Source organism: Phragmites australis, chromosome 4 (assembly GCF_958298935.1).
Source record: "Phragmites australis chromosome 4, lpPhrAust1.1, whole genome shotgun sequence".
Taxonomy (NCBI): Eukaryota; Viridiplantae; Streptophyta; class Magnoliopsida; order Poales; family Poaceae; genus Phragmites; species Phragmites australis.
This window is the reverse complement of record NC_084924.1, coordinates 6,296,974-6,323,563: the sequence shown is the minus strand read 5'-3', so window position 1 is coordinate 6,323,563 and position 26,590 is coordinate 6,296,974. Positions and strand designations below refer to the sequence as shown.

Here is a 26,590-nt window from a genome sequence, read left to right as displayed (position 1 = left end):
GATATTTTGAAGCTAAAGGGCAATCATAGAGGCTTTATCATGATGAAATAGCTCCACCGCATGAGCTCTTCAAAAAGCTATTGTCATATAACTCAAATTTGAATTGTGAAGTTTGCTGAAGCATAATAGAGTGGGTCAGAAACAAATATCTGCATTACACTCTTTTTAAATAGATTATCATCTCTGTGCATATGGAATACCCGGCGCCAGAACAAAGAAAACATACCTTGGTGCAGTCATTTGAAGATTGCATACTATATTTAATTATTTATTGGTCACCAAGCTTTATGCTTGATTAAACAATCAATGAAGAACAATATAATGCACAGGATAACAAACATATACAACAATATAATGGGAAGTTAAAGGTAGAGTTAATCAGTTTGTTGTACATGTCACACTGACCATCAGCTGACCCCTATCAAAGGCGCACAATATAACGCTAATTAAATTGCAGACACCCAATGAAAATGATAAAGAGCTACGAGGAATGGCTTCACATAAAACAATATTAAATTATAGACGCCAGATGAAGTTTACAGAGAATTACGTATTTCCAGCCCTTGGTGTAGTCCTCGTACTAACTGAACAGAAAACAGATAAAAAAACTGAACGGAGAAAAGGGGAAAATGTGAACCAGAACTCTTAAACTATGATCTAAGCAAAATTGTCTTGTGAAAAGGTACAGGAATATATTTACCCCATCATCCACAGAGTTTGAGGAAACGATGCCAACCTTTGACTGAAAGGCATTACAAACTGAAATTTAAAAGCAAAACTATATTAGATTATTGTATCATACACTGTTTTTTCTGTTTATCATATTGTTTAGTTGATTTTGGTTCCATAAAGAGAGATGCTCCCAGAGACACTTAAATTATTGCTTTGACACAGAAACAAATAGCAAACATAAAGAGAGATGCTCCGCGACCACCGAACATAACAAGCACTGAAAGTCAGAAAGATGGAAAGAGCTACGCTCCAATTGCACATGCTAGTTTTTGTGTGGAGTTGCTGAGAATTGTCCCGAAAGTCGGACAGATGCAAAGAGCGATGATCCAATTGTCCCGAAACACCTATGAGCTTGTTTCTGACTTGTAGATGTAGTGGTCAATCTAATTACACCACCAATTAATTTCCGCTTCCGTTTTTGTAAGTATACCAATATTACTTGTGGATTGCGAGCTCAGGCACAACCACTCTAGAAAGCAAACATCAATCCAAAAATATGGCTACACAAACGACATCCCAAATTGGTGTCAAGTGGTTACATTCATTCACCAATTCACATTTTATAGGACCATCAACCCAGGCTGATCTGCATATCGGATCCAAATCCACACGTCAAATCACCCGAAACACAAATCATATGACACCATAGTGATCAGATCTCACACAGATCAAGAGAGAACGGGGAGGGGCGTTGAGAGGTTCCGAGAACTCATGGAGCCCCCGATGAGGTAGCCGCATTCAGTCCGAGCCCACACCGGCAGCGCCGCCATGGCGTTGTACCTCCCAATCCCAAGCACCACCACCACCAGCAACCAGATCAGATTGAAAGCCAAAGCGATCCAAAACGAAGCATCGGTGTGGGGCGTCGTCGCGGCTGTGTAGCAGCCGGCGGTGCGTGTCAGCCGAGTGGGGAAACATTGGCAGGGAAGCGCACGAGGAAGCAGCTTGGGGCCGTAAATTTAGCGTCCAGGTACTCGAGGAGGTCAAAGGACTCCCCTATGACTTTGCCATTGGGCTCCAGCACGGGAACCTGTACAGTATAATGATCAAAGATCCATAATGTGAATGTGATGTTCCCAAAAATAAAAATTAAGGAGATGATGATGGATTGAGTTCAGAGCGCAAGCAGAGTGACCTTGCCATAGGCCCATCTGTAGGCACGCGGGAGAGAACGAAATGGACAGAGGAATCGGAATATTCTGCTGGATCAAATATGTTTTACTTCTTTTTTAAGTAGGAGAAATCATATCGATTATGCAGCCTAACCGATAATTATAGGGTACATCTTTTCCTTGCACACGGTCTAGTAGACCAGTTTTCGAAACACTGCTTAATTAGCAACGGACTAATGGTAGAGTTTAACGGTAGAAGTTGAAAAAAAGGCCTAGAGCCTTTTGTAGCTCTTGTCCAGCAATTGGGATCAATGTGGGAATTTCTAGGAGTCCTGTTGAATACATCACTAGTATTTTTTTCCTACTCTTGGAGCACTGCTATTGAGTTTTATGTACCGACTGTTCATCCTGACAGTTCACCGGTCCTGTAACATAGACATATGCCGCAGGATCCTGAACTCTATGCACCAACCAGCTAAAAAAAATCTCTTAAGATGCTTAAAAACAGTTAGATATGGAGCAAAGGTGGGTAACGTGCTCCAACGCTAGCACCAAGCAAATTTTCATTGTGTTTTCTCGTACTCTATCTAACTTAAAATATAAGTTATTTTAGATTTAAATTCAGGAACTAAAGAAGAGATATGATGACCATACTATCGTTTAGTTAATAGCATGCTAGTTCTTTTTAACGAGTCTTGAACATTCTCTCTCCCTCGTTAACTGGATGATTAAATAAGGGTAAAACAAGAAAAATATGATGAAAAATGTGCCTTGAAAGTATAGAATGTCCTATATTTTGTACACAGTGGAGAAGTATAAAACGATTTATATTTTAGATTGGATGGAGTAGATTGGAAGCAACACAGCAGTCCACTGCTAATAGACCGTTGGTTAGCATTACCGACCCTAGCAACGCGCCAACGTCTCTATTTGGGGACTAAGGCCATATCCAGCGAAGAGGCTTCCGCCGGCCGCATCGCTGTACATGTCTTTTTTGCCGATCAGTCCGACCACAAATGTCTCCAGTAAAAAAGTCTTTCACCGCTATAGTCACATACAGGGAAGCGGTCGGCCGAACGTGGCTGTAAATTTGTAGAAGGAAGAGAGTGTCTATCACTGTTGATAGAGATTGACTGTGGATAAAAAAATAAAAAAAATAAAAGGTAAGAAATACGATATCTGTTGGAGATTAAAAAAATATTATAATAATATTAAAAGATGTTATAATAATATTTTAGAGAATAATTTTTTTAATATCTACTGAAGATAGCCAAACCACTAATAATCCCTGCACCGTACCTTGTCTGCCGGATCGCTAATCTGACTGGCGTGCACGCTGATTTTCTTAGCGCGAGCGCAGCTGTAGCAGCAGTACGCTTTCACACTAGGAAGACGTGTGCCGGGGAAAGAAAACAAAAGGACGTGTCACGAGCCCCGAGCTCAGATGACACGTCACCTTAACGCTCACTTACGCGTGGGTCCTAAGAACAACACCCGATTAGGAGGCCCACTGCTCAGTTACACGTGTAGAGGAACTTACGTGAGTGCGTGGTTGGTCCCCGCCGCCCGACATCCGCACGGTCAAATTTACAGTCGCCGGCCCTTCGTCGTCGTAGATTCCCCGGTGAAAAACAAAAGTGCGAGTAAAGGACCAACAATGCATTTTACTGTAGGATTTCTACTATTCATCAGTTAGGGTAGCATCTGATCTGATCGGCGAGTAAAGGCAGCGAGGTCGAGCGCAATAAAGCCACTCCACTCGTCCCCAGCCTTCCTCTGCTCCGCTGAGCTGCCAGCTTCCCCGTGAGCTAGCTGTGGCTGCTGCTCTCCGCGCAGCGCAGCTCTCCCGGCCTCTCGCGTCACTCCGCCTGCTGGTAACTGGTGAGTGGTGAGCCTCCTCCCATATATCCTCCATTGCCCGGTTGCTTCTTCACCTCTTCTTCTTCCTCCCGTCTCTCTCCATCACCACGGCACTGCTCCAGAGTCCACTCGCGTCAGTTACGGAGAGGGAGACCGGTTTCTGGGGGCCTTCCAGGCTTGCCAGCCGCCACCGACCGTTCCTCCCAAGAACGGCACAAAACAAAAAAAAAAAAAAATCTTTCTATGCAGATGTGGATTTACGAACCACCTGCCTTGTCCGGTGGCATCTTGGGTTCTAGACTTCTAGTGTGAGATGATGGCAGTAGCGGTGTAGTACCCATCCATGGTCTTGTACATGTCTTCGGCGTTTGTGGAGTAGCAGTAGTGGACTAGTGGAGAGTGACCAGCTCGCCACCTTGGGCCAACCTCGCATAAGCAACCATTGACGGATGCGTGCTGCACGCGCGGAATCGTTCAGATAAACCCAGCGATTAATGATTAATTGGGCTTGACGCGCACGCCGCCTACGTCCAGCTTCCTGAAAATATCCCTCCCTCTGTTTCTTTTTCGAAAAAGAATTCCTCCCAAGTGGTTAAGGTGTCCCATTCGGCCATTCCACGGCCTGCGAATCTGGCGATGCAGAGCAAGGAGCTGGCGTGCCGAGGCCTCCGTCGCACGATAACTTCATGTTCAGCTCCGACGTCCCTGTCGTCGGAGAGACGAAACGATTCGTCGCTGCCGCCGGGCCGGTGAAGTCTCTGACGAAGATTATTCAAATGGCTGCGTGTAGCATGCACACTGTAGTATACTGTACTCCCAATATCCTAGCCTAGTGGCCGGGCAGATTAGTCAGTGGGAGATCGAGTCGATGATTGCAACCTGGATGAATCAATTAGAACAGGCAATCCGATTAACGATGGCCGCTGATCTTATCCTCAGCGACACTTCAGCCGATATATGCCGATCGTGGTGCTGCGAACGCGAGCTGGGTGGTGGTGGTGGAGCGGCCATTCTTTGTTTATGCTTAGCCGTCGCTAGTGATAGCGCGTGAGGTCCACACCTACGAATCAAGGCCCCGATTTCTTTCGCTTTCTTTTGATTTTATTGCCTTCCGATTATCGATCGTGTCGGCGCAGCGTGCGGAGGTCACTGATCAGCTAACTGGTTATGCTATAAGAGTCCGGGTTTCCTCCTCTTTGAGGGCATGCTCACCCTTCCCGGGCAGCAACCGTAAGCAGGAGAGGGGAGAAGAACACCTCTGTGCAGTGCTTTCTTGCAGGAAATTTCCCTGCTTTCCGCGTTTGCAGTCGTGCTCATGCGGGTTGCTAGTTCCTCCCTTGGAGTATATTGTGAGGTATTCGTTGTGTAAGCTTTTGAAATGGTCCCATGTCCATGATATGGTGCCTATAGTATTCTGCTCATACTGCATTTTGTGTTTTCTTCATCCCTTTGTTGCCAGCTGAATGCAATCAATCAAGGCTAGGTAGCTTTATTAATGTTTTCCCTATAAACATGCTGGGTTCCAGCAACTTGATGTGGTTTGGACAAAGAAAGTGAGAAAAACCTAGCTGGTTTTAAGTTATCTGGTCCCTTGTGTCTATTCTTCTTCTTTATGATTGTTACAGCAGCATCTTGGACTGGTCTAATATTAGAATTTTATGGTTTGTTCTATCAAGAGACGTGTACTGTTATAACACATATTTGTTGGATAAGTTTCATTGAATGTTGACTCATCTGTTTGACATCCTTTCCTTAGGTCTATATATAGGCAGTTCGTGGTGATCAATACCACACATTGGCAAGATGGGGAGTTTGCACAAGATCACCCTTGTTCTCATGTTCTGCTTGGTGCTGGGGAGAGCAGAGTATCTCAAGTACAAGGATCCGAAGCAGCCTGTCGCTGTTCGCATCAAGGATCTCCTTAGTCGGATGACTCTTGCCGAAAAGATTGGCCAGATGACCCAAATTGAGAGGGAAAACGCCACAGCCGACGTATTGGCTAAATACTTCATAGGTATGCCACATTGCACTAACACTGAAGAAACGCAAGAGGTGATGGGGACTGGAGAGTTTGTGTTTGACACTTGTGTGCTGTTTTGCAGGCAGTGTACTGAGTGGTGGAGGCAGTGTGCCTGCTCCTCAAGCATCTGCTGAGGTTTGGGCCTCCATGGTGAATGGGATGCAAAAGGGCGCTCTTTCTACCCGCCTAGGTATTCCGATCATCTATGGTATTGATGCTGTGCATGGTCACAATAACGTCTATAAAGCTACTATCTTCCCCCATAACGTTGGGCTTGGAGCTACCAGGTACAAGCTGCATATACTTTTGATATGCCTTCAATATGCTAGATCGACAAGCTGTGAAACATTTGTCGGTCCATGTTGTTAGTGCTGATGTGCTGTCTTATTCCAGGGACCCTGAGCTTGTTAAGAGAATAGGAGAAGCAACAGCTCTTGAAGTTAGAGCTACCGGAATTCCTTATGTCTTTGCTCCGTGTGTTGCGGTAATAGACAATTCTTCCTGCTGAGTTGTGGGTGTTTCATTTCGGTAGTAAAAATATGCCTTTTTTTGTTATCCTTGGGAACTCATTTCTGTAGTTTACATGATATTGCCCAGGTTTGTAGAGATCCAAGATGGGGACGCTGCTACGAAAGCTATAGCGAAGACCCAAAGGTTGTCCAGTCGATGACTTCACTCATCTCTGGTTTGCAAGGCGAGGCTCCAGCAAATTCCTTGGGAAGACCATATGTTGCTGGAAGGTAATATACACCAAACAGATAATAGATGGATTGTCTTGTCTTTGCCTACTGCCTCCTGTTTTAAAAGTGGCAAGTAGTATTTGATTACAAGGTTGAACTAACCTCGTTGTTACTGCCATACTCTGCAGTAAGAATGTTGCTGCGTGTGCAAAGCACTATGTCGGTGACGGTGGAACGTATATGGGAATCAACGAGAACAACACAATCATCAACACACATGGACTGCTGAGCATCCATATGCCTCCATACTATAATTCTATTATCCGAGGTGTCTCCACTGTCATGGTCTCGTACTCTAGCTGGAATGGGGTGAAAATGCACGCAAACCATTTCCTAGTCACAGATTTTCTCAAGAACAAGCTCAAGTTTAGGGTCAGTTGCTCATTACGAAGGCTGAAGATTGTTCTATTTATATATTTTCTTCAGGTGCATATTCAGAGATACTGATGTTCGTTTTTTGGAGCTTTTTTGAAAACAGGGTTTTGTGATTTCCGACTGGGAAGGCATCGATCGGATTACTTCTCCTCCTCACGCTAATTATTCTTATTCGATTGAGGCCGGAATTGGTGCTGGTATTGACATGGTGAGAATAAGATATGTGAATCGTGTGCATCAATTATTTTAAAATACTTTCAGAAAGGTAGAGTATCTTTGATTTATTTAAATATAGTACTCATTAATCATGATGAGAAGGAATGACGACTTGCTTATCATTGTCTGGACTCTAGACGAATACTATCTGTTTAAATTACAAGTACAAATGCAATATTGTCTTCCCTTGCTGAGTCGCTGACCATGCCCTGAAATGCATTACTGCAGATAATGGTTCCTTACAGATACACAGAATTCATCGATGATCTCACAACACAAGTTCAGAACAAGGTCATCCCCATGAGCAGGATTGACGACGCCGTTTACAGGATTCTTCGAGTCAAGTTCACTATGGGTCTATTTGAGAACCCTTTCGCTGATCCTAGCCTTGCCGGCGAACTGGGGAAGCAAGTCAGTTCTGAACACCTCACCCTCTTCCTCACATTGGCACATTGCATACATCTGGGATACGATTACTGATGAATTTCCTTCCCTTCCGATAGGAACACCGGGAACTGGCACGCGAAGCGGTCAGGAAATCCTTGGTGCTGCTGAAGAACGGAAAATCCACATACAGTCCACTTCTGCCTCTTCCTAAGAAGGCTGGCAAGATCCTCGTCGCCGGCAGCCACGCCGACAACTTGGGCAACCAGTGCGGAGGATGGACAATCAAGTGGCAGGGAGAGAGCGGCAACAACCTCACTGTCGGTAAGTGGTGCCTCCTTTTCCATTTCCTGCAGCTACCGTGTAGCACAATGTCTCGAACAAGGTAGGTAGGATTGCTGAACAAAACTTGCGATGGAACAGGCACGACGATCCTGTCGGGGATCAAGGCCACCGTGGATCCCAGCACGCAGGTGGTGTACTCGGAGAACCCGGACAGGAGCGTCCTCGCCGACAAGTACGACTACGCGGTCGTGGCGGTCGGGGAGCCGCCCTACGCCGAGACGTTCGGGGACAACCTGAACCTGACGATCCCGGCGCCCGGTCCGAGCGTGATCCAGTCGGTGTGCAAGACCACCAAGTGCGTGGTGGTGCTCATCTCCGGCAGGCCGCTCGTCGCGGAGCCGTACCTGGGCGACATGGACGCGTTCGTGGCGGCGTGGCTGCCCGGCACGGAGGGCCAGGGCGTGGCGGACGTGCTGTTCGGCGACTACGGGTTCACGGGGAAGCTGTCGCGGACGTGGTTCAAGTCCGTTGAGCAGCTGCCGATGAACGTGGGCGACGCGCACTACGACCCGCTGTTCCCGTTCGGCTTCGGGCTCACCACGGAGGCCAGGAAATGAGGCCACGGTGGGTGAGAGGCGCGGCGTGCGCCGTGTGAGAGTTCGGAAATGGTCGGGGTGAGTCCGGTCCGGTGAGAGGTGGTATACCACACACGACACATTCTTGAGGTGGTAGTTGTTAGTGTGGCTTGTTTGGAACAATAAGATCGTGCGCCTTTGTATTCGCTCTGACTTGCTTGCCTGCACATCACATGTTTGGGTCTCTCTCTCTCTCTCTCTCTCTCTCTCTCTCTCTCTCTCTCTCTCTCTCTCTCTCTCTCTCTCTCTCTCTCTCTCTCTCTCTCTAGGAAAACTAGTATGTAGTCCTGGGTGTATGTACTCCCACCTCTCATATACCACTTTTACGCGTGTGTTATACTTCTTTATCACTTTAAATATACTTCATTAGTAATTATAAGATACTACAATACAAATCCCACAAAATTTTTTATGAAATTCCATGATTTTTATCTTAATTTGCGTATATACTTCTTTTTATGTATAAAAAAGAGTATATTGCAAAAATGAAAGGCTAACATTGAATTTTTTTTCATACAACTCATATTGGAGTATCTTAGAATTAGTATTAGAGTATACTAAAAATGATAAAAGAGTATAAAGTGTTTGTTTAGGTGGTATATTGCATGTGGGAGTACATACTCCTAGGAGTATAGAATAGGTGTCATATATATATATATATATATATATATATATATATATATATATATATATATATATATGCGCGCGTCTCTGCGTGCGAAAGGGGAAAAAACATAGAACACAGCGGACCGATACGCCATGTAGCCACGGGGGTGGGCGTGTCGGTCCGCCGTGCGCGACACCGGGGTCTGGGAGCTTTTTCATTTTTATATTTCGAAAATCAAAAAATTGTAAAACTATAGGTTCATTTGGAAAAAATTACAAAATAGTCGTTTTTCTAACGGACGAAAGATTTTAAAAAATAAGGACACCGCTCTTCCAATGAACAAGAAGTTAAAAATAAAAAAAACATTACGTTCAATTACTTTAAAATTCAAAACACTATCAAAATAGTTATTAAAAAATATGTTGTAAAGGATGCTATAATCTTATCGCAAAAAAATTTCAATTCAAACAATTATGAGAAAAATAGACAAATTTTATTGTACACAGTCTGACATAATGTGTTTATCTAAAATTTTTGTTTCTTATTGTACATATTATATTTTTATTTAATTTTTTTTAACTAGATCATAGTATACTCTACAACATAATTGTTTTCCATAATTTTTCTTGACTATTTTGATAGTGTTTTGAATTTTAAGAGCAATGGAATACATTGTTTTTTTAAATTTTTAACCTGTCCCCGTAGCCTATGTTGTAATTTTTCAAATGAATGTCTAGTTTTACAGTTTTTTATTTTTGAAATATAAAAATAAACAAATTCCGGGGTCAGGCGCCTGACTCGATGGAAACCGCAGGCGAACGATCCTGCAAAACTCGAAACGCGCCGCGCGAGGCGAGTGGCCGGGCCTTGGCTTGCTGGGCCACGAGGAGCGGTCTATGTACGCAGAGGGGCCGTTTTTTGCGATTCTCCTTCCCATTTTATTATCTGGGCTCGCACGCCCACTTTGGTGGTGAGCCGCGGAGGCTGGTGCCGAGATTTTTTTATTTTTGAGAATTTGCAAATATATATATGCTCGTTTTCAAAATTTACAAATATATACTCATGTGGTCCGTCCAATAGATAATTTTTTAAAAAATATATAAAAATTTCAAGAACAAGCTCAAGTTTAGGGTCAGTTGCTCATTACAAAGGCTGAAGATTGATCTATTTATATATTTTCTTCAGGTGCATATTCAGAGATACTGATGTTCGTTTTTTGGAGCTTTTTTGAAAACAGGGTTTTGTGATTTCCGACTGGGAAGGCATCGATCGGATTACTTTTCCTCTTCACGCTAACTATTCTTATTCGATTGAGGCCGGAATTGGTGCTGGTATTGACATGGTGAGAATAAGATGTGTGATTACAGCAGTGTTCTAATAGATTGACAAATCTGATCTCGTTACAACGGGATCTTCATCCCTTTATATAGTAGGGAGAGGGAGAACTAACATGCGGGCTCTACACAGATGACCTCTGCTCATTCTAATATCTATCTCAGATCATCATTACGGAGTACCGGGCACGCAAATTTGCTCTGACAGCATTGTATATCGTGTTGTCGCGCGCCATCTTTGCGTAGCCTGTAGTACCTTATCCTGTTGTATTTAATGCGACGGGATGGAATGGTGCACTTCTGCACCGTCCTCGTCCACTTGATTCTGCGTGTTGTCCCCGTCTACTTGCCTCTGCTGAATGGCTGACAACATCACATCTGTCGTGCGGCGCTGCGTCGGCTTGTAGAGTCTCACACCGTAGCCTTTAATGCTATGGGATGGGACACGCCCCCTACACTGCCCACGACTTTATCCGTCGAGGCCGATGCCTGGTGAAGAGAATTGCTCGGGTAAGTGTCCAATCAGGTCCCGCGACCAGGGGCTGGTCGTGGGTTTGTGTGAAGATGCGGAGAGATTGGTCGCTGGAGGCTTTGCACTGGTCGAGGTAGCTCACCGACCGATTAGATTTTTTAGGAGATGTTCCCCTGGCCGTTTGTGCCCTACGTGAATCCTGTTTAGCCGGGATACCCTTTTACTTGGTACACCGACTGTATACACAATCTTCCAAATACTTAGATGAAAAGAGATTAAATGCAAATTCATTTTATATCTAAGCGGCATAGTGCGTGCTATCAAAGTATGGCATACGTCCGAATGGTATAGAAATGTAAGAGTTAAATGCATTTAACTTATCATAATTGAATTCAATTATAACTCATTTGCCCTTGTTGTTGCCCGAATTCTTCTCCAAACGGTGAAGCCATGTAGGAGATTAGGCTCTGATACCAATTAAAAAGGATCTGATATCGCCAAGACGGGGGGGGGGGGATAGGCGTAACCTGATTGTTTTACAAACTAAATGCAGCGAATTAGCAATATGCGGACAATCCACAGTTTTTTCCGAAACCTTGCAGAGGTTTCATAGAAATCTGCGGATATTCCGGAGATTTCAGGGAAAACTCAAGTAGATGCCTATGCAATTCGATGTGGATCAAATCCACGAATTACCCAGCACCAGTGGATATATTCTAACCTATTTCACCAAGTACCTGTAGCTTAAACTTCACAAGATAGTAGATCGGAGCGAAAACCTAAAAATCAACTGATACAAAAGTATGCAACAAATCACAAGAAATCGATAAATGTGCACAATAATTTGTTCACCTAAGTTCGCCCACTCCACAAAGAAGTGACTATGTCTCCGTTAAGGAGCTCACAGAGAGTCGGGTCTCTTTCAACCTTTTCCTCACCCAAGCGAGAATAAAGATTAAGATAGGGTTGCTTAATCTAATCATAGGGGTAATGCAAATATCCCTAAGGCTCACCACAAGATTAGGAGCTCGACGAGCGATGCCTAGCTATCTAAATGAACGAACCACCAAGAGTAATAGACACGAAAATTACCAGTTTGACGAAGAAAACGAGTGCTCAAAGAATATATTTGAATCTCACTAGCACTATTCTTTGCCCTCACTCAATCCCACTCAAGATTTTACCTAGAATTACAAAGGGGAGTAGAGAGAGAAGCTTTGAGTGTTTTTGAACTGTTTGTCTCAAGTTAGGTCGAGTAAAATGAGATGATTCTTTCGATGAGAGAAGGTGTGGGGTGAAAATACTATAGATAAAAAACTAATCGTTATACCTATGAAAATACGAATACCCCGTAAAAGTATGGACACTCTGCAAAACCTAGTTAGTTCGAACTTCGCTCAACTGCGGACTATCTGCAAAAATACAGACCCTCCGTATTTGCACATCGCAAAAAGGTTAGGGCTAACTTAGGTGTATATGTTGTGTTTGATGTGTATCTCATATGTATGTTAGATTTTTTGAGCACTGCTTCTACACAATCAAGTGAATTTCATATCCCCTTTAATAGAACAACATCCTAAACTCAATTTCAAAGGATAAAAGAATTTAAATTTATAAGATCTATATGTCACTTTCCTTTTTCCCTTTTGAGGGTCATTGTGCGTTAAATTTTCACATGATTGAATTACACTTACCTATACTTTATAAATCTCATTAGTTCTTTAATTATTTTTTTATTATCATTAAAACTCATTTAGAGGGTCCAGAAGCACTTTCAGTTTTTCTTTAGCTTTGTCCTTTCGGTTATTCTCTTTTAGTTATTAGGTCTATTTCTTAGTTAAAGATCCCATATAAATTATACTTATAAGTTACCCCTATCACACATTGTAAACTTGTAATTCATGAAGCAATATCAGTTATCTTTTATGATTATACTTTCTAAATGTATGTATATTAAATATCTACCTTAATTGTTCTATCAGTTTATACCATATTACATCAATTATCTTTTAGTGAATTTATCCTAGGTTATTTGTTACAATTTTTTATGATAATTTTTTTACTAAACTTACCCCTTGATTGTGTAATATTCGGATGAATTTGTACATGTTTGAATTCAAATTGAATTAAAAAGAGAATAACACATGAAATGATAAAAATGCATATAAACACAACATTACAAAGTAACTCACTTTTTCATCAAATAAACTAGGCTTGAAATTTTTATATAAATTTGTACATCACATGATAAGAATATTAGTGAATTTTTTCTGATTTTTAGGAATTTATTTGAGGCATTAAAAATTCTAGAAGTTATAAAAGTAGGTTTTTTAAAACAAAGTAATTAAATATTAGCTTAGAATTTTATATCAAACTAATTAAAATTGGTTGCTAGTGAGCTCTAATTTGCTCATAAAAATATTTAGAATATTTAGATCACTTGTGTATTCTTAGATAAAATTGAAAGTTAAATAAAAAAGAAATACACACGTACAAACTCAACAAAAGCTAGTAGGCACGGACGTGTCGCTAGTTCGTTGAGAGCAAAATCTGGTCTCCTGAATAGGTGAGACGTTGTCTTACCCTATTTGTTGTATTTTTTAATCTTCTAATCGGAGGAGGTCAAGAAGTCTTGTCCGATCTCACCCGATAAACATATGACAATAGCTTATTATTACAATTTGTTGAAACGGTAGTATACTTTTATAAATATTAAAAAGATAAATATATAAAAAATAAAAATTCGCTATGGCGTGTGGTTCCGCCATATTATTTGTTTCGTGTGGTCCCGCTATATAAAAAATAAAATATATAAAACGCCTTCTGCCTCGTTTCGTGCGGTTCCGCTATATTATTTGGGCCGGCGCGCGTGTGCTCGGGGTGCGGATGCGGCCAGCCGACCTTGCCGAGGCGTCTGAAAGCTCTGCGTCGTCGTTCGTCCGGTGCTGCTGTGGGGCGCACGTGAACGCGGCACGCCGGGATGCGGCGCAGCGCAGAGCGTGCAAAGGCCCCAAAAGTTTACAGTTCCCCGCGCCGGCCAAACAAATTTCGTGGTGTTGGAGTACACACGAACACCGTAATCAGTTTAGGACTAATTTACCATACGACTATGTACTTAACAGCGACGCGAGCTGAGTTTGCGTGGATTATGTGTCCTCTTTGTACCCGGAAAAAAACAAACCGGCCAGGAATTCAGCACGCTAGTGAGTCACTTGTCAATCCACGTATTACGGGCAATCCTTAGCTCTATCCTACTCTAGCTTCTCCATCGTCCAAGTATCTAACGTTTGAGAGGAGTTCGTATACAACACAGGCAGTATAGGAAGGAAATTGTATAAGGGCGGGTCTTCCGCGTAGACCCCTACTGTTGTTCGACACATGTCCTCCGTGCGGAGCCCATGCGCGCTCCGGTGCACGTGCGTGCCATCCGATCGCGGCGTGAAGGACGCGGATGAGGGTCTCACTCACGTTACGTGAGAGCGGGTCTTATATAATTTTTTTCCAGCAGTATAATGAGCTGTCGTCCGTGTTGATAACGCAAGGATGACATCATCCTGTTCCCACCACCATAATCGGTCAAATCAATTATACAAATATTTATTTATAGTAGATATATTTAGTTATTAACTATGTGTATGGAAGATAGGAAACATGATTTTAAATAGGTTGAGTCTTTCTTTAAAATAATAATCCTACGTTATGTTATATCTTTATAATCTTAAAAAAATGATTACAATAAGAAGGTGTGAAATCTAATTATAAGTATCTTGAATAGTTCTTTTGTATTTTAAATTTGAAATATTTATTAGATTAATTTAATCATGGCTCAAATTTTATATAGATCTTGATAGGTTGTTTATGCCTATTTATAGTTTCATAATGCTTATTTGGCTTCTAGCTTGTCTACACGTACTTCATCATCTCCTTAAATGGTCAGTTTGTCGAGATGTATCGTATCGTATTACTTCATAATATATGAATGACTCGTTCATAATCTAAGGATAATTTTGTGTAGAAGACGATAAAATATTTAGAATATCAACATGTATCTTCTTTACTTCATGATATGAGAACAATCATGATCTATATTCAGGATATAAATCTATTGTATAGATGAAAGATATGAGTACATCCTGATCTATATTCAGGATATAAATCTTTAATTAGTAATTATTAAATTCTGGTCATAACTTAATGCTACGTCCCGATGACGCCGAAAGGGTTGGCTCAGAAAGAAGATCGGTGCATGATGTATGGATTCACACTGCTAATCCAAGACTTTCTTTTGGGCCGGGACGCGCGCGTTGGAGTGAGCCGTCGAGGCGGGTGGGTGCGGCCGCGGCCGCGGTGGACTGCGGATGCAACCGTGCCGCCCGCCGAGGCGCGCGACGCTCTGCACCGGCATCGGCGGGTGCTGCTCTGCACGTGAACAAGGCCCGCTGGGAGGCGGCGCAGAACGTAAGAAAAGGTCCGGAAAGGTGAGCGCGGTCTTGGGTGCTTTGGTTGCGCCGGACTGACTTGCTTTTCAGAGATCTTATCTTTTCTAGACGAGTTTAGGAGCTTACTTTTCAGAGATTTTTTCTTTTCTAGACGAGTTTAAGGAGCCTAGTTTTCTATGACAATTTGTTATCGCGTGTTACAATTTCTTTTCTTAGTGCAGCAATGGATGCTGCCGTCCTCGTCCAAGCAAGAAGAGCAAGGCTACGTGGAGGAGACCCTGAAGGAGTCGCGGACCAGGGTGTGAGTGACAGCTTAACAATGTCCGTTGCATCGACCAAGCGGACCGGCGCACAGGTTAAAAACGTGATGTCTTCTATAGTACGTCTACATTTCTGCGAGTCATTTCCGTGCCGTGAAGCATGCGGCGGCCTCTTCGTCCTCGAGGAAACAAAAAAGCCGGTCAGGATTACGTACGAGACGCTGGTGAGTTAGCCATCCACGTACTGCGGGCGGTCTCAGCCCTATCCATCTACCTGCTCCGTTGGATGGGAAACCAGAAGTACCTAACCGTTGAGAGGATTCCGTATCCAACCAGTATAATTTGACAGCATGTTGTCGTTATCTGATTATTGTCACTGGCCTTTTGCGTAGAAGAAAAGAAAGAGCGGCACCCGTACGTGTTGATAGCGCCAAGAACGTCTCGGCATAGGTAAATCTAGGCGGTTGATACTCTATTTGATCATAAATATATATTATTTTAAAAGAGGTTTAATCAAATTTTTAAAATTTTGATTGACAGTAATTTTTAAATATTTAGTTTAGTTACTTAAAAATCATACATGTATATTTGTCTTTAAAAATCCTTCATAGTACTATAAATTTTATAAATATATTTTATTAAAAAATAACGATCAAAGTTATGTATTGAAAATCTATCTTATTTAAAATGACATATATGTCTAATAAGAGAGAGTATTTAAATGCTCCCTCGTACCAATGTGGTATGGCTAAAAAAGGACGTGCATGATGCATGACGTATCTAGCTTTGGAGCTCTTGTGATCCTTCCAAGCCTGGTAGTCTTGTAAAGGTGAATATTTTTTGAGGAAGATAGAGGTGAAATTATAAGGTAGTAGGATCTGTTTGTTTTTATATAGATTGTGATAATCTGGATTTTGTATTGTAGAAATTATTCTGAAATAGATTATGTATTATATCACAATTCAGATCTAAATTGCTATAATCTACTTCCAGAACCTATCTATTTATTTGTATAATGTAATTGTAGAGTACACTATATAATCAGATTCCGAAAGAAACAAAGAAACAGACCCTTAACGTGCTACTCCATTACATGCGGGGACAGTGAACGGCGACGTTGTTACTGTACAATGTACGATTGTTTCGTGCTGTTACGGTCTGGGGCGTGTACACATTTTCCACCACGTTTCTTGGCATAAACTAGCTCACGCATACATCACTACCGGAAGAAAATGGATGTTTGAACGAAAAAGAGATAATTCTTCTGACGATCGCTTGCTGCCTGGTAGGAATAAGTCAGGCCGCCCGGAGATGATGACCCATGATCAGTTGATCACAATGGTGCAGGACACTCCCGATATAGATTTGATCGGTTCCGACTCCCTAGCGGTCGTTATCGGTCACAGGTCAGATAGGGGCATTCAGGCCTGAGTGCTTTACTGTTCTAAAGAGCATTCACTACTTGGGGAATTTAAGGACTGTTTGTTTAGATATTTTTTTTCTGACTTTTTTAAAAGCTATATTTTTATTTTTTAAAGCTGTTTTTAAATTTTAATGGTTGGATTTTACAATATATTTATAGCTTCTCAACACACTACTTCTCAAAAAATCTATTATCAGCTAATTTTTCAGTTTCTAGTTCATTTTCTCAGATACAGGTTTCTATTTTCTTAAAAAACACTTTTCAACAAAATTATTTATTCAAATTTCTAGCTTCTAGGCTTAAAAAAAAGAAACAAACTAAAATAAATAGGCCCTAAAATACCTTTGTAGCCGGTGGCGGATTCAGTGTCAAACGTTTCCTCTTTTTCTTCCAACTCTTGCTCTTTTTCTTGGCGTGCGTGAACCGGCAGAGGTAGAACAGTGCCTCCGTAAGGCCGGCCGGCCGGCCGGCCGGCACCTGGGGGCGAGTGAATCTGCAGGCTGAACTCTGAACACGTCTCGTAACTGGGTCCCGGGAGAAATTGTAGATGTCACTTCCCTCGTAAATTAAAGCAGTATCCGTAGCAGGTTGCTAGGAGAAGAAGAGACATTTTAAGCGTCGCCATCGTTATCGTGAAGTTTGTGTGCATGATGCGGTGTGGCGTGTGCGCGTGCATCGCATCATATCTCTGACGGCATCATGGGTCTTCCTCTATGCTTGCACAGTTGCACGGCACAGCCCCAATCTTTCTTCCTACAGATATATAGTGGGACAAGTGAGGCATATTTGATAGGGTTTTTTATCTAATTTTTTTAGAGGGAATGATTTTTTTTAGAAATTGATTTTATGGTTGGAAATAATTTTTTAGATAAATTTTATGAAAGAAATGATTTTGTGTGAGAAGTGAATCAAAAGAAGTGATTTTTTTCAACTTCTAATATTCGCTTCATTTCAGAAAACCACTTTCACAAATTTCACTCTAAAAATTAAAAACTGAAAACTTGTTCGTGCCACTTGTTTCTCTAATTCCAGTTCACGAACTGTTCTAAGAGCTGTACTAAATAAACCCATACTACGCCACTGCCACTTGTTCGTGCTCTTATCTCTCCAACTGATTAATCTTAATTCGGTCTTTTCTTTCGTGAAGATATAGTTTTTATGTACATGCTTTGATTTCCCAGCTTCTCTTCTAGGCGTGTCTCCAACATATGATTTATCCAGGGATATCATAATAACTTTTTGCAATTTTTTTAATAGAATACGAATATCAACTAATGACTTTTTACAAAAGCTTGTTTATAACTTAAGTTGTGTTATGTAGATATCACAAAGATTTTTAGTGAACGCAACAACATTCCGCCGGAATATGAGGACAATTATTGTTCTTTTTTGGGATAGAGGAACCTCCACATTTCTTGCAAACGTGATGGCAGTATGGCACACACACTAAAGCTTGTCTGACTCCTAGATCGAGTTAGTAATAATAATAAATGAACAACTCAAAAGCAATCAATGAAACACGGCACACGTCCTTATCATATCCTTCAATCATGTATGTTCCCTCACGAGATTCTCCTTTTGATATACTCCACTTTGTTGCTTGCATCCCCATCAATACCTTCTTCTGTGCAGAGGAAATTCATTTTTCACCCCAAGTCTTCTTCACAACTTCAGTGCCAAATTACGCTATGAAAATATCTTCTTCACCCCTAGCAAAGCGATCTCGGAAGACGGCGATGGGCCACGACAAGGCAGGAGCGTCATTTAGGGTTTATAAATTGTAGAGACATGAGAGAGGATGGAAATATTCACATCGCATAGGACATCTTCTCGTGTGTGTGCTCTCTAGTCTCTTTGCACGAGACTCACTTTGCCTTTTCACGGAACATTCATGAATTGAGATCGTGACGATTCATTGTATATAGCTGCTTTATGCTTTGTTAGACCATCTCCAAGGGAACGGGATTCATTGTATACTACACTATGAATTAGTTTCTTTTACGGTTCGACGCTTCAATAGCTTCCTGTCTGGGGCTTGCGCTGGATGGAAGAGGAGAGAGGTTTCTAGGTGCGGAAATCTCTGTCCTATCCCTTCACAAGCTCTTGCGCATGCAGGGTGCTAAGAGAGACGAGCTGCAAGAGTAAGGGTAACGTGCCCTCGTCACGGAACGATGAGAGGAGGTTCAGGAACACCGTGAGGTTCCAGAGCACGTTGACCACGGCTGCCCGAGTCACCGGTGTGCCGTCGATGCACAAACCGAGGAGCGTGACCACCCCACCGTGCGTCGTGATGACTAGTGGGAGCAACACCACACACACGCAGGGAGATACGATGAGCAGGATAAGGAACGCAGAGGCACCGTGTTGGATGAGGTAGCGTCAGTTGAGGAAGACGAAGAGCGTGGCAAGGTGGTGCGCAATGAAGAGGTAGTCCTCGGGCAGGAAGGTGAGGTGGTGGAGCTGGTCCATGGCTGGATGCATGGAGGTGGACGTGCTGCAACGACAAGTCATAGCGTGCCTGTTCTCGTCCCTCGCTGCGAATCAAAATTGAATGTTTCGATTTGTGTCACATAGAATCCTTCAGTTCAACGGAATTTGTGTCACACGAGCAAGGGAGGGGAACCACGACTAGGAGCAGTCAAGAGATGTATATGGAGGAGATGAAGCTAAGGAATCGTGGTGGGGCTCAGCGCATTGCGTTAATTTTGCCGACGGAGCTGTGGGTGCTGGTCACCGACCGCGAGAAAGACGAGCTTTGGTGAAGCTTCCCCGAGCTCCAGCAGTTGGACGACGTCGGAGGAGGTCTGGCGGCGGTGGATTTGCTCGTCTTCGCGAAGTGTGTGACGAGGTGGGAACGAAACAACAAAAACACATTGTGTTGTTTTACGTTTTTAAGTTGACAAAGTGTATTGTATGTGCCGTGACAGTTATGCAGAAATGATAGAATATTAAAAGTTTGTTAAGAAAGAAAATGAGAAAGTGAATGTTGTTGGAGCGTAGTAACCTAAAGGGAATGAATCTGGAAAGAGAATACCTCCAGAAAAAAAATTTGGACCGGAAAGAGAACAAAACTAAGTGACAGTTGGGATGATCTTAATCCTTTTGCTCCTTAATTTTTTAAAACTCCCTTTGCTCCTTAATTTTTTAAACGCGAGTGAAGGAAAACGGGTCGAAAAGGAAAGGAATTTAGAATTTCGCCACTAGTTTACAAAGAAATATCTAGAGTTTTTCACATAAAAAAGATATCTTTATTTTATTATCAGTAGCAGTGTACACCATATCCTACATAGGAAAAAAAAATACTTTAGTAATATCTTTGGTGTAGTTGCAGAACTCAACAATAGCTAAAATTTTGTCTTGTATACTGTTTCAATATATATTGATAAAATATGGAAAAGTATATTATTATAAAAATATTTTTTGAGACAAATATACTGGTGCTATTTTCAAATATGTAAAATCAATATATAAAAAATAATTATAACCAAAGTTTGAATAATTAAATACATGTAATTTAAAATAACACTTATTTTGAATTAAGTAACGCAAATTGCACTACTTACCGTTGGCTTTCTAGCCGAAAGTAGCAGATCGCCAAAAAAAAGACCAGACACCAAACATGGCGCCCACGCTCCCCTCCCCACCCAACGCGGACCCCCACGGCCCGCCGGGTCTCGGAGCACTCGATCTCAGCCGTCTGTCCCCCCCGGCCCCCCAGCGGCGGCCCTCGGATGCGTCCCCCGATTCGAACGTTGGGGTTTATTGCTATTCTACGGGACTCCCTGCGCATCCTCTGCCTCCCTGTCCGTCTGCTACTGCTCGCCAGTGGCCATGCCCGTTTCTTGGTTCCTTCACTTGCTCCGCTATAAATCACTGCCTCCTCCATTGCCCATTTGCACAGCCTTCCATTCCTCCACACCTAGCCGTTGCGCGCCTTCCTTCTTCCGTCCTGCCATTGTTGCTTGGCTTGTGTTGCTTCTCTGCGCACTCCACTTGCCAGAATAAGTTGCTGACAAGTCGCTGCTGAGTAGGAGGAGGGGAAGGTTAGATAGTGTTGCCGTCAAGAAACACTGCGCAGATTACTGCGGCGTCGCTTTCACCGGCCACCCTTCCAGACCCATCACCGGCGTCGTCACACGCAATCATCCTCGCGCGGGGGGGACCGTCCGTCGACTCGGTTCTTGCCTTGAGCAGGACGACTACTTAGCACCACCCCGTAAGTAACAGGCGCCTCTATCTATTTATATGCTTTCGCACAGGCATCATCTAGTCATCTTCCTTGCCTCTTGCGTTTCCGCTTCCCAACGTTGATCGAACTTGCACAACTGCACGAGCCGGCCTGGTTGGCTGGTCCTTCCTCCATTGCTGCCTCTTGTGCGTCCCGACGGTGTCCTCGCATGGGGATGGGGATGAAACTGCTAGCGCGAGTGAGTCCTGGAACTTGGTGAGAGAGAAACAGAGGATTTCTTGCAATCTTTCTGTATGCATGTCGCACTCTTGCTAGATCTTGTGACTCTGGTCGTCGTCGTCTCCGTGTAATTAATTACCTTCTTCTTGCACACTAACCGCGGTGGTCAGTAATCCAGTAGTGGTAATTCTCGCCGTGGAGAAGAGAACCGGCCGGGATCGATGGCAGCCAGGTTGCTTTTGCCGCGCCGGAAGGCAACAAGGCGGGACGACGAACGGATCATCGAGCAGGATATTTTTGCTGGGAGGAGTGGCTCGCATTGAAGGTGCCCATCTGCCATGGCTGGCGCGGTCCCTGCTTCAACCACTCCTTAGCCCTTATCTGCCTTTGCCCGGCTTGCTCCATTATATAATGCGTCCACACCGGGAAGAAGAAGAAGGCAGGATCCTGCTCGCCTCCTCCCTCTCCTCTTCTTCCCATCCACTCTCGCTTTCTGGTAAGAGAAGGGCCGTTTCTTGCTCAATCCATCAGTAGCAGAATTGTAGCAATACCAATCCAGCACTGCACAGCTAGTACTCCTAGCTGCACGAACACGCGTGCATGCACTGCACTGCACCGGTGTGTGTCCTCTTGTTCCTGCCATGTAGCGCGTGTCTGGACTCTGCTCTGGAGTTGAGAAGTCTCGGAAGGGGCCGGCCGTTCACGCGTGTTGGGCCTTTTGGAAGGGGAAAAATGGTGGCTCGGCTGCCTTTTGTGGCTGAGAGAGAGAGAGAGATAGATTCCAATCGGTTGCAACAAACGCATTGAATTTCTTCACCTTCTCCCTCCTGAAACGCACTTGTAGTTGTACTTGGTGCTTCATATAAGCCGGCCCGGCACTTGTTCTTGCAAGGGTCCGGAAACCATTTGCAGCATAGCAGCTGCAAGGCTCCGTCCGTCTCCTCTGCTCCTGGTGATTCATTGGTTGGCTGCTTCGCTTAGCAATTCTCTGTTTCCATAGTTTTGATGGCTTGTAGTAGTGCGGTGGTTTTCTTGTGTTCTTGGGTCCTTAGGTACTAATGTGCTCATACTTTTGTTGCTGAAAGTTGCTGTTATGTTCTTATTTTTACCCTGCACGAATTCCCACTCTCAGTTGTTACTGTGGTATTACAAACTTACAGCAAATTGCAAGAAAAAACATCCAGTCTGTTAAAAGTTAAACCAATGTTAGCACCAAGATCTTTCACAACGACATCAATAAAAAAGACACCTTGGTCTGACAGCGTACTTGTTAAATAATGTTAATTGCTCGCAAGACATTGCAAGTAGCACACACATGGCACGTCCAAGAAGTCAAGTCGGCCGTCGTCCCATAAGCGCACGCCATGGTTTCTTGCATCCCCGCATCACCGGTCCTTGCCGCCGTTGACCCGCCATGGCCTGCGAGCTCGCCGGCCGCATCAGGTCCGGCGTCCTCGAGCCCCTGGAGGACCGCTTCACGGAGATTCTGATATGGTCGCTGCAATGCTACGACGCGCAGGTCCGGAGGCGCCTCGTCCCGCTCCTTCGCCGCCACAGGATGGCGCTGCTCACGGCGCCGGCGGTGGCCGCGCTGCTTCTTCTCTTCTGGGCCGCCGCGTACGGTGAGGCCGGAGACTACGTGCTGTACAAGGACGCCAGCAAGCCCGTGGAGGAACGCGTCGCCGACCTCCTCGGCAGGATGACGCTGGCCGAGAAGATCGGGCAGATGACGCAGATCGAGCGGCTGGTCGCGTCGCCGCAGGTGCTTAAGGACAACTTCATCGGGAGCCTGCTGAGCGGCGGCGGGAGCGTGCCGCAGAAGCAGGCGACGGCGGCGGACTGGATTAACATGATCAGCGACTTCCAGAAGGGCTGCCTGTCCACGCGACTCGGCATCCCGATGATCTACGGCATCGACGCCGTGCACGGACACAACAACGTCTACGGCGCTACCATCTTCCCCCACAACGTCGCGCTCGGAGCCACCAGGCAAGCACTGCATGCTTTCTTCCTCAGCTGCCTTGCAAAATCGCTACGAGAAGCTGAATGAATTGCCAGTTCGCTAACTTGACCGAATTCCTCATGTCCCTTTGAACTGCATTGTGCAGGGATCCAGATCTGGTGAAGAGGATCGGTGCGGCGACCGCGCTCGAAGTGAGAGCCACCGGCATCCAGTACGCGTTCGCGCCGTGCATTGCGGTGAGCGTCTACAATCTTGGCAACAATACTAGTATCAGTTCGCTTCAAATCCATTTGGCTTCCATTGGGTCTCATGGTTCTGCTGCTTTTGGTGTGCAGGTGTGCCGTGATCCGAGGTGGGGGCGGTGCTACGAGAGCTACAGCGAGGACCACCGGATCGTACAAAGCATGACGGAGCTCATCACGGGTCTGCAGGGCGACGTGCCTCCGAACTTCACCAGCGGCATGCCCTACGTCGCCGGAAAGTGAGACCTCAGAGCACCGCATTGAGTTTTGTCCATCCTTCCATTCGCAGCCACCGTGCGTCGGCCGTGAGTGATGTACTGAATGGCTGCTGTGAATTGTTGCAGGAACAAGGTGGCGGCGTGCGCCAAGCACTTCGTCGGCGATGGCGGCACGCAGAACGGCATCAACGAGAACAACACCATCATCGACAGGCATGGCCTGATGAGCATCCATATGCCGGCCTACCTGGACGCGCTCCGTAAGGGCGTCTCCACCGTCATGATCTCCTACTCCAGCTGGAACGGGATCAAGATGCACGCCAACCACAACCTCATCACCCGCTACCTCAAGGGCAGGCTCAATTTCAAGGTGAAAATCTTCAGAAGTTCATCGGTTCGATCCCGCATTCTAAAGGTGCTCATCGTTTTGCTCGTGTTTTCGCAGGGCTTCACGATCTCCGATTGGGAAGGCATCGACAGGATCACCAGCCCAGCAGGGGCAAACTACTCCTACTCTGTCCAGGCTTCAATTCTTGCTGGCATTGACATGGTAAGCCAAACTAGCAGCTCTGCAGCACAATGTTGTTGCTTGTTACCATGCCAAGCAGCTGATCAATTGTTGTGATGTGCTGCAGATCATGGTGCCTAACAACTACCAAAACTTCATCAGCATCCTGACTGGCCACGTCAACAGCGGCCTGATCCCAATGAGCAGAATCGACGACGCCGTGACGAGGATTCTGCGCGTCAAGTTCACCATGGGCTTGTTTGAGAACCCCATGCCCGATGCAACCTTGGCCGACCAGCTGGGGAAGAAGGAGCATAGGGACTTGGCCAGGGAGGCAGTGAGGAAGTCGCTCGTGCTCCTCAAGAACGGCAAGTCTGGTGACACGCCGCTGCTGCCGCTGTCAAAGAAGGCGCCCAAGATCCTCGTCGCCGGCAGCCACGCCGACAACCTAGGCTACCAGTGCGGCGGGTGGACGATCGAGTGGCAGGGCGACACGGGCCGCATCACTGTCGGCACCACCATCCTGGACGCCGTGAAGGCGGCCGTGGACCCGTCGACGACGGTGGTGTTCGCGGAGAACCCCGACGCGGACTTTGTCAAGAACGGCGGCTTCTCCTACGCCATCGTGGTCGTGGGCGAGCACCCGTACACGGAGACCAAAGGCGACAGCGCGAACCTGACCATCCCGGACCCGGGGCCGAGCACTATCCAGACCGTGTGCGGCGCGGTGAAGTGCGCGACGGTGCTCATCAGCGGCCGCCCCGTGGTGGTGCAGCCGTTCCTGGGCGCCACGGACGCGCTCATCGCCGCGTGGCTGCCGGGAACCGAGGGGCAGGGCGTGACGGACGTGCTGTTCGGCGACTACGGGTTCACCGGGAAGCTGCCGCGGACGTGGTTCAAGTCTGTGGACCAGTTGCCGATGAACTACGGCGACGCGCACTACGACCCGTTGTTCCCGCTCGGCTACGGGCTCACCACACAGGGGAAGGCGTAGGCGGCAATCTGCTTCGGCAGGATGGTGGTAGAGATAGGAAATTGAATTAAACAGTGCACAGGCACGGGGACATGAACCGGGAGTTCTTGGTTCCTTGGCCGTTCATATCGATTTATTTTGATGGTGGAGTAGCATCCACTTGATGGGCGGTCTCAATTCTTATATGATATCTTGCTTGCTCAATTCTCTATTGCCAAGTATGGGCAACAGAAAACTGATCCCTACACATCTTAAAAAGCTAATCGAGTGCCCAAAAATTGGGTACTGACTGAACATGAAAACTGAACTATATATACCAACAAGGAAAAAAAAAGGTAACTTAGGAATAGCAAGAAGCAGTGAAGGCGACCAAATATGTAGGTAGATGGATAAAGATATTTACGAGCATGAAGAACAGACACTGAGAACAAAAGAACAGTTGCAGGAAACTGGCAGAATCCATTTCATCGGTCTTTTGTGTTCCTTTTCCTTCTGAAACCATATTTTCCAGAAAGAAAATGTTTTTGCCGTTGTTCTCAAATTGTTCAGACTTCGAGTTATCGTACGCTATCACCAATTAAGCCGTACCTAGAGTTCAGTCCATCCGATCTGGCATAAGCGTTCATCTGTGCAGCGTTTTTTTTTTTTTTTTTGAGGTGAACATAAGCGTTCATCTGTCATGCATGATTGCTGATTTACACCTTACCGACAGTATGAACAAACAAAATCTGTTAACGATCCATCAACAGGACCACCGGCCACCAGCTAAACCATCACATACGCATGGGAGCACAACAGCATCAAGAAATTTCCAAAGAGTACATGGCATGCTCAAGATCAATGCCTTCTTGCCCGCTTCTTCTACGTCGTCAGGCGAAACCATCATTGCCGTGGGGCCCCTGAAGCAGCGTTTCAGCCTACTAACATGAACCATTACAACTGCTTCGACTTAACCATGCACGTTTAAATCCCGTAATTTAGTAGAATTTGCATAGCATTGACAGAGATAAATCTGTCATGGCAAGCTGCAGATAACGAATGTGGACACCACTATGTGACGCTCCTTGGCTTGACTGATCAAACAGATAGGTCAAACGCCAGGGGCCAGATTGTAATACATATATCATAAGAGGGGCCAATGTAATTTTTTTGTTTAATTAGTACATAGCAAATTCTTGTGTACATACCCACTCCGTTTCAAAATAATTAGCACTATTGACTTTACTATTCAAATTTTGACCATAAATTTTAATCAAATATGTATGCAAATTGTCAAATCCCTAAATTTATTCCTATCTCCCTCTTTCCCTCTCTTCTTCCTCTCTCTTCCATCTCCCCCGTCCCCTCCTCGTGACCCTGCCGCCTGCCGTCCTGTCGCCGCGCG

At 44.8% G+C, this 26,590-nt stretch overlaps 2 protein-coding genes across 5 annotated transcripts; both read left to right on the top strand.

Moving 5' to 3' along the window:
• The first annotated feature begins 4,683 nt into the window (after positions 1-4,683).
• On the top strand, positions 4,684-8,505 carry LOC133915446 (uncharacterized). Its single transcript, XM_062358601.1, has 10 exons — positions 4,684-5,058; positions 5,461-5,718; positions 5,807-6,011; positions 6,118-6,208; positions 6,322-6,464; positions 6,593-6,836; positions 6,943-7,047; positions 7,284-7,466; positions 7,559-7,763; positions 7,863-8,505. Exons 2-10 carry the CDS (start codon positions 5,508-5,510, stop codon positions 8,339-8,341), a joined length of 1,866 nt encoding a protein of 621 aa, XP_062214585.1. The 5' UTR covers positions 4,684-5,058; positions 5,461-5,507; the 3' UTR covers positions 8,342-8,505.
• Positions 8,506-21,153: 12,648 nt separating this feature from the next.
• On the top strand, positions 21,154-25,410 carry LOC133915445 (uncharacterized). Of its 4 annotated transcripts, none has more exons than XM_062358599.1 (7): positions 21,155-21,321; positions 22,822-23,291; positions 23,411-23,501; positions 23,601-23,746; positions 23,852-24,095; positions 24,171-24,275; positions 24,361-25,410. In XM_062358599.1, the coding sequence occupies exons 1-7, from the start codon at positions 21,292-21,294 to the stop codon at positions 25,225-25,227; spliced, it is 1,953 nt and encodes a 650-aa protein (XP_062214583.1). In that variant the 5' UTR covers positions 21,155-21,291; the 3' UTR covers positions 25,228-25,410. The 4 variants fall into 4 exon arrangements, with proteins under 4 accessions (XP_062214582.1, XP_062214583.1, XP_062214581.1 ...); XM_062358600.1 differs by lacking the exon at positions 21,155-21,321 and adding an exon at positions 22,625-22,745; XM_062358598.1 differs by having other exon boundaries at positions 21,154-21,321; positions 23,852-24,275.
• The last annotated feature ends 1,180 nt before the right edge of the window (positions 25,411-26,590 follow it).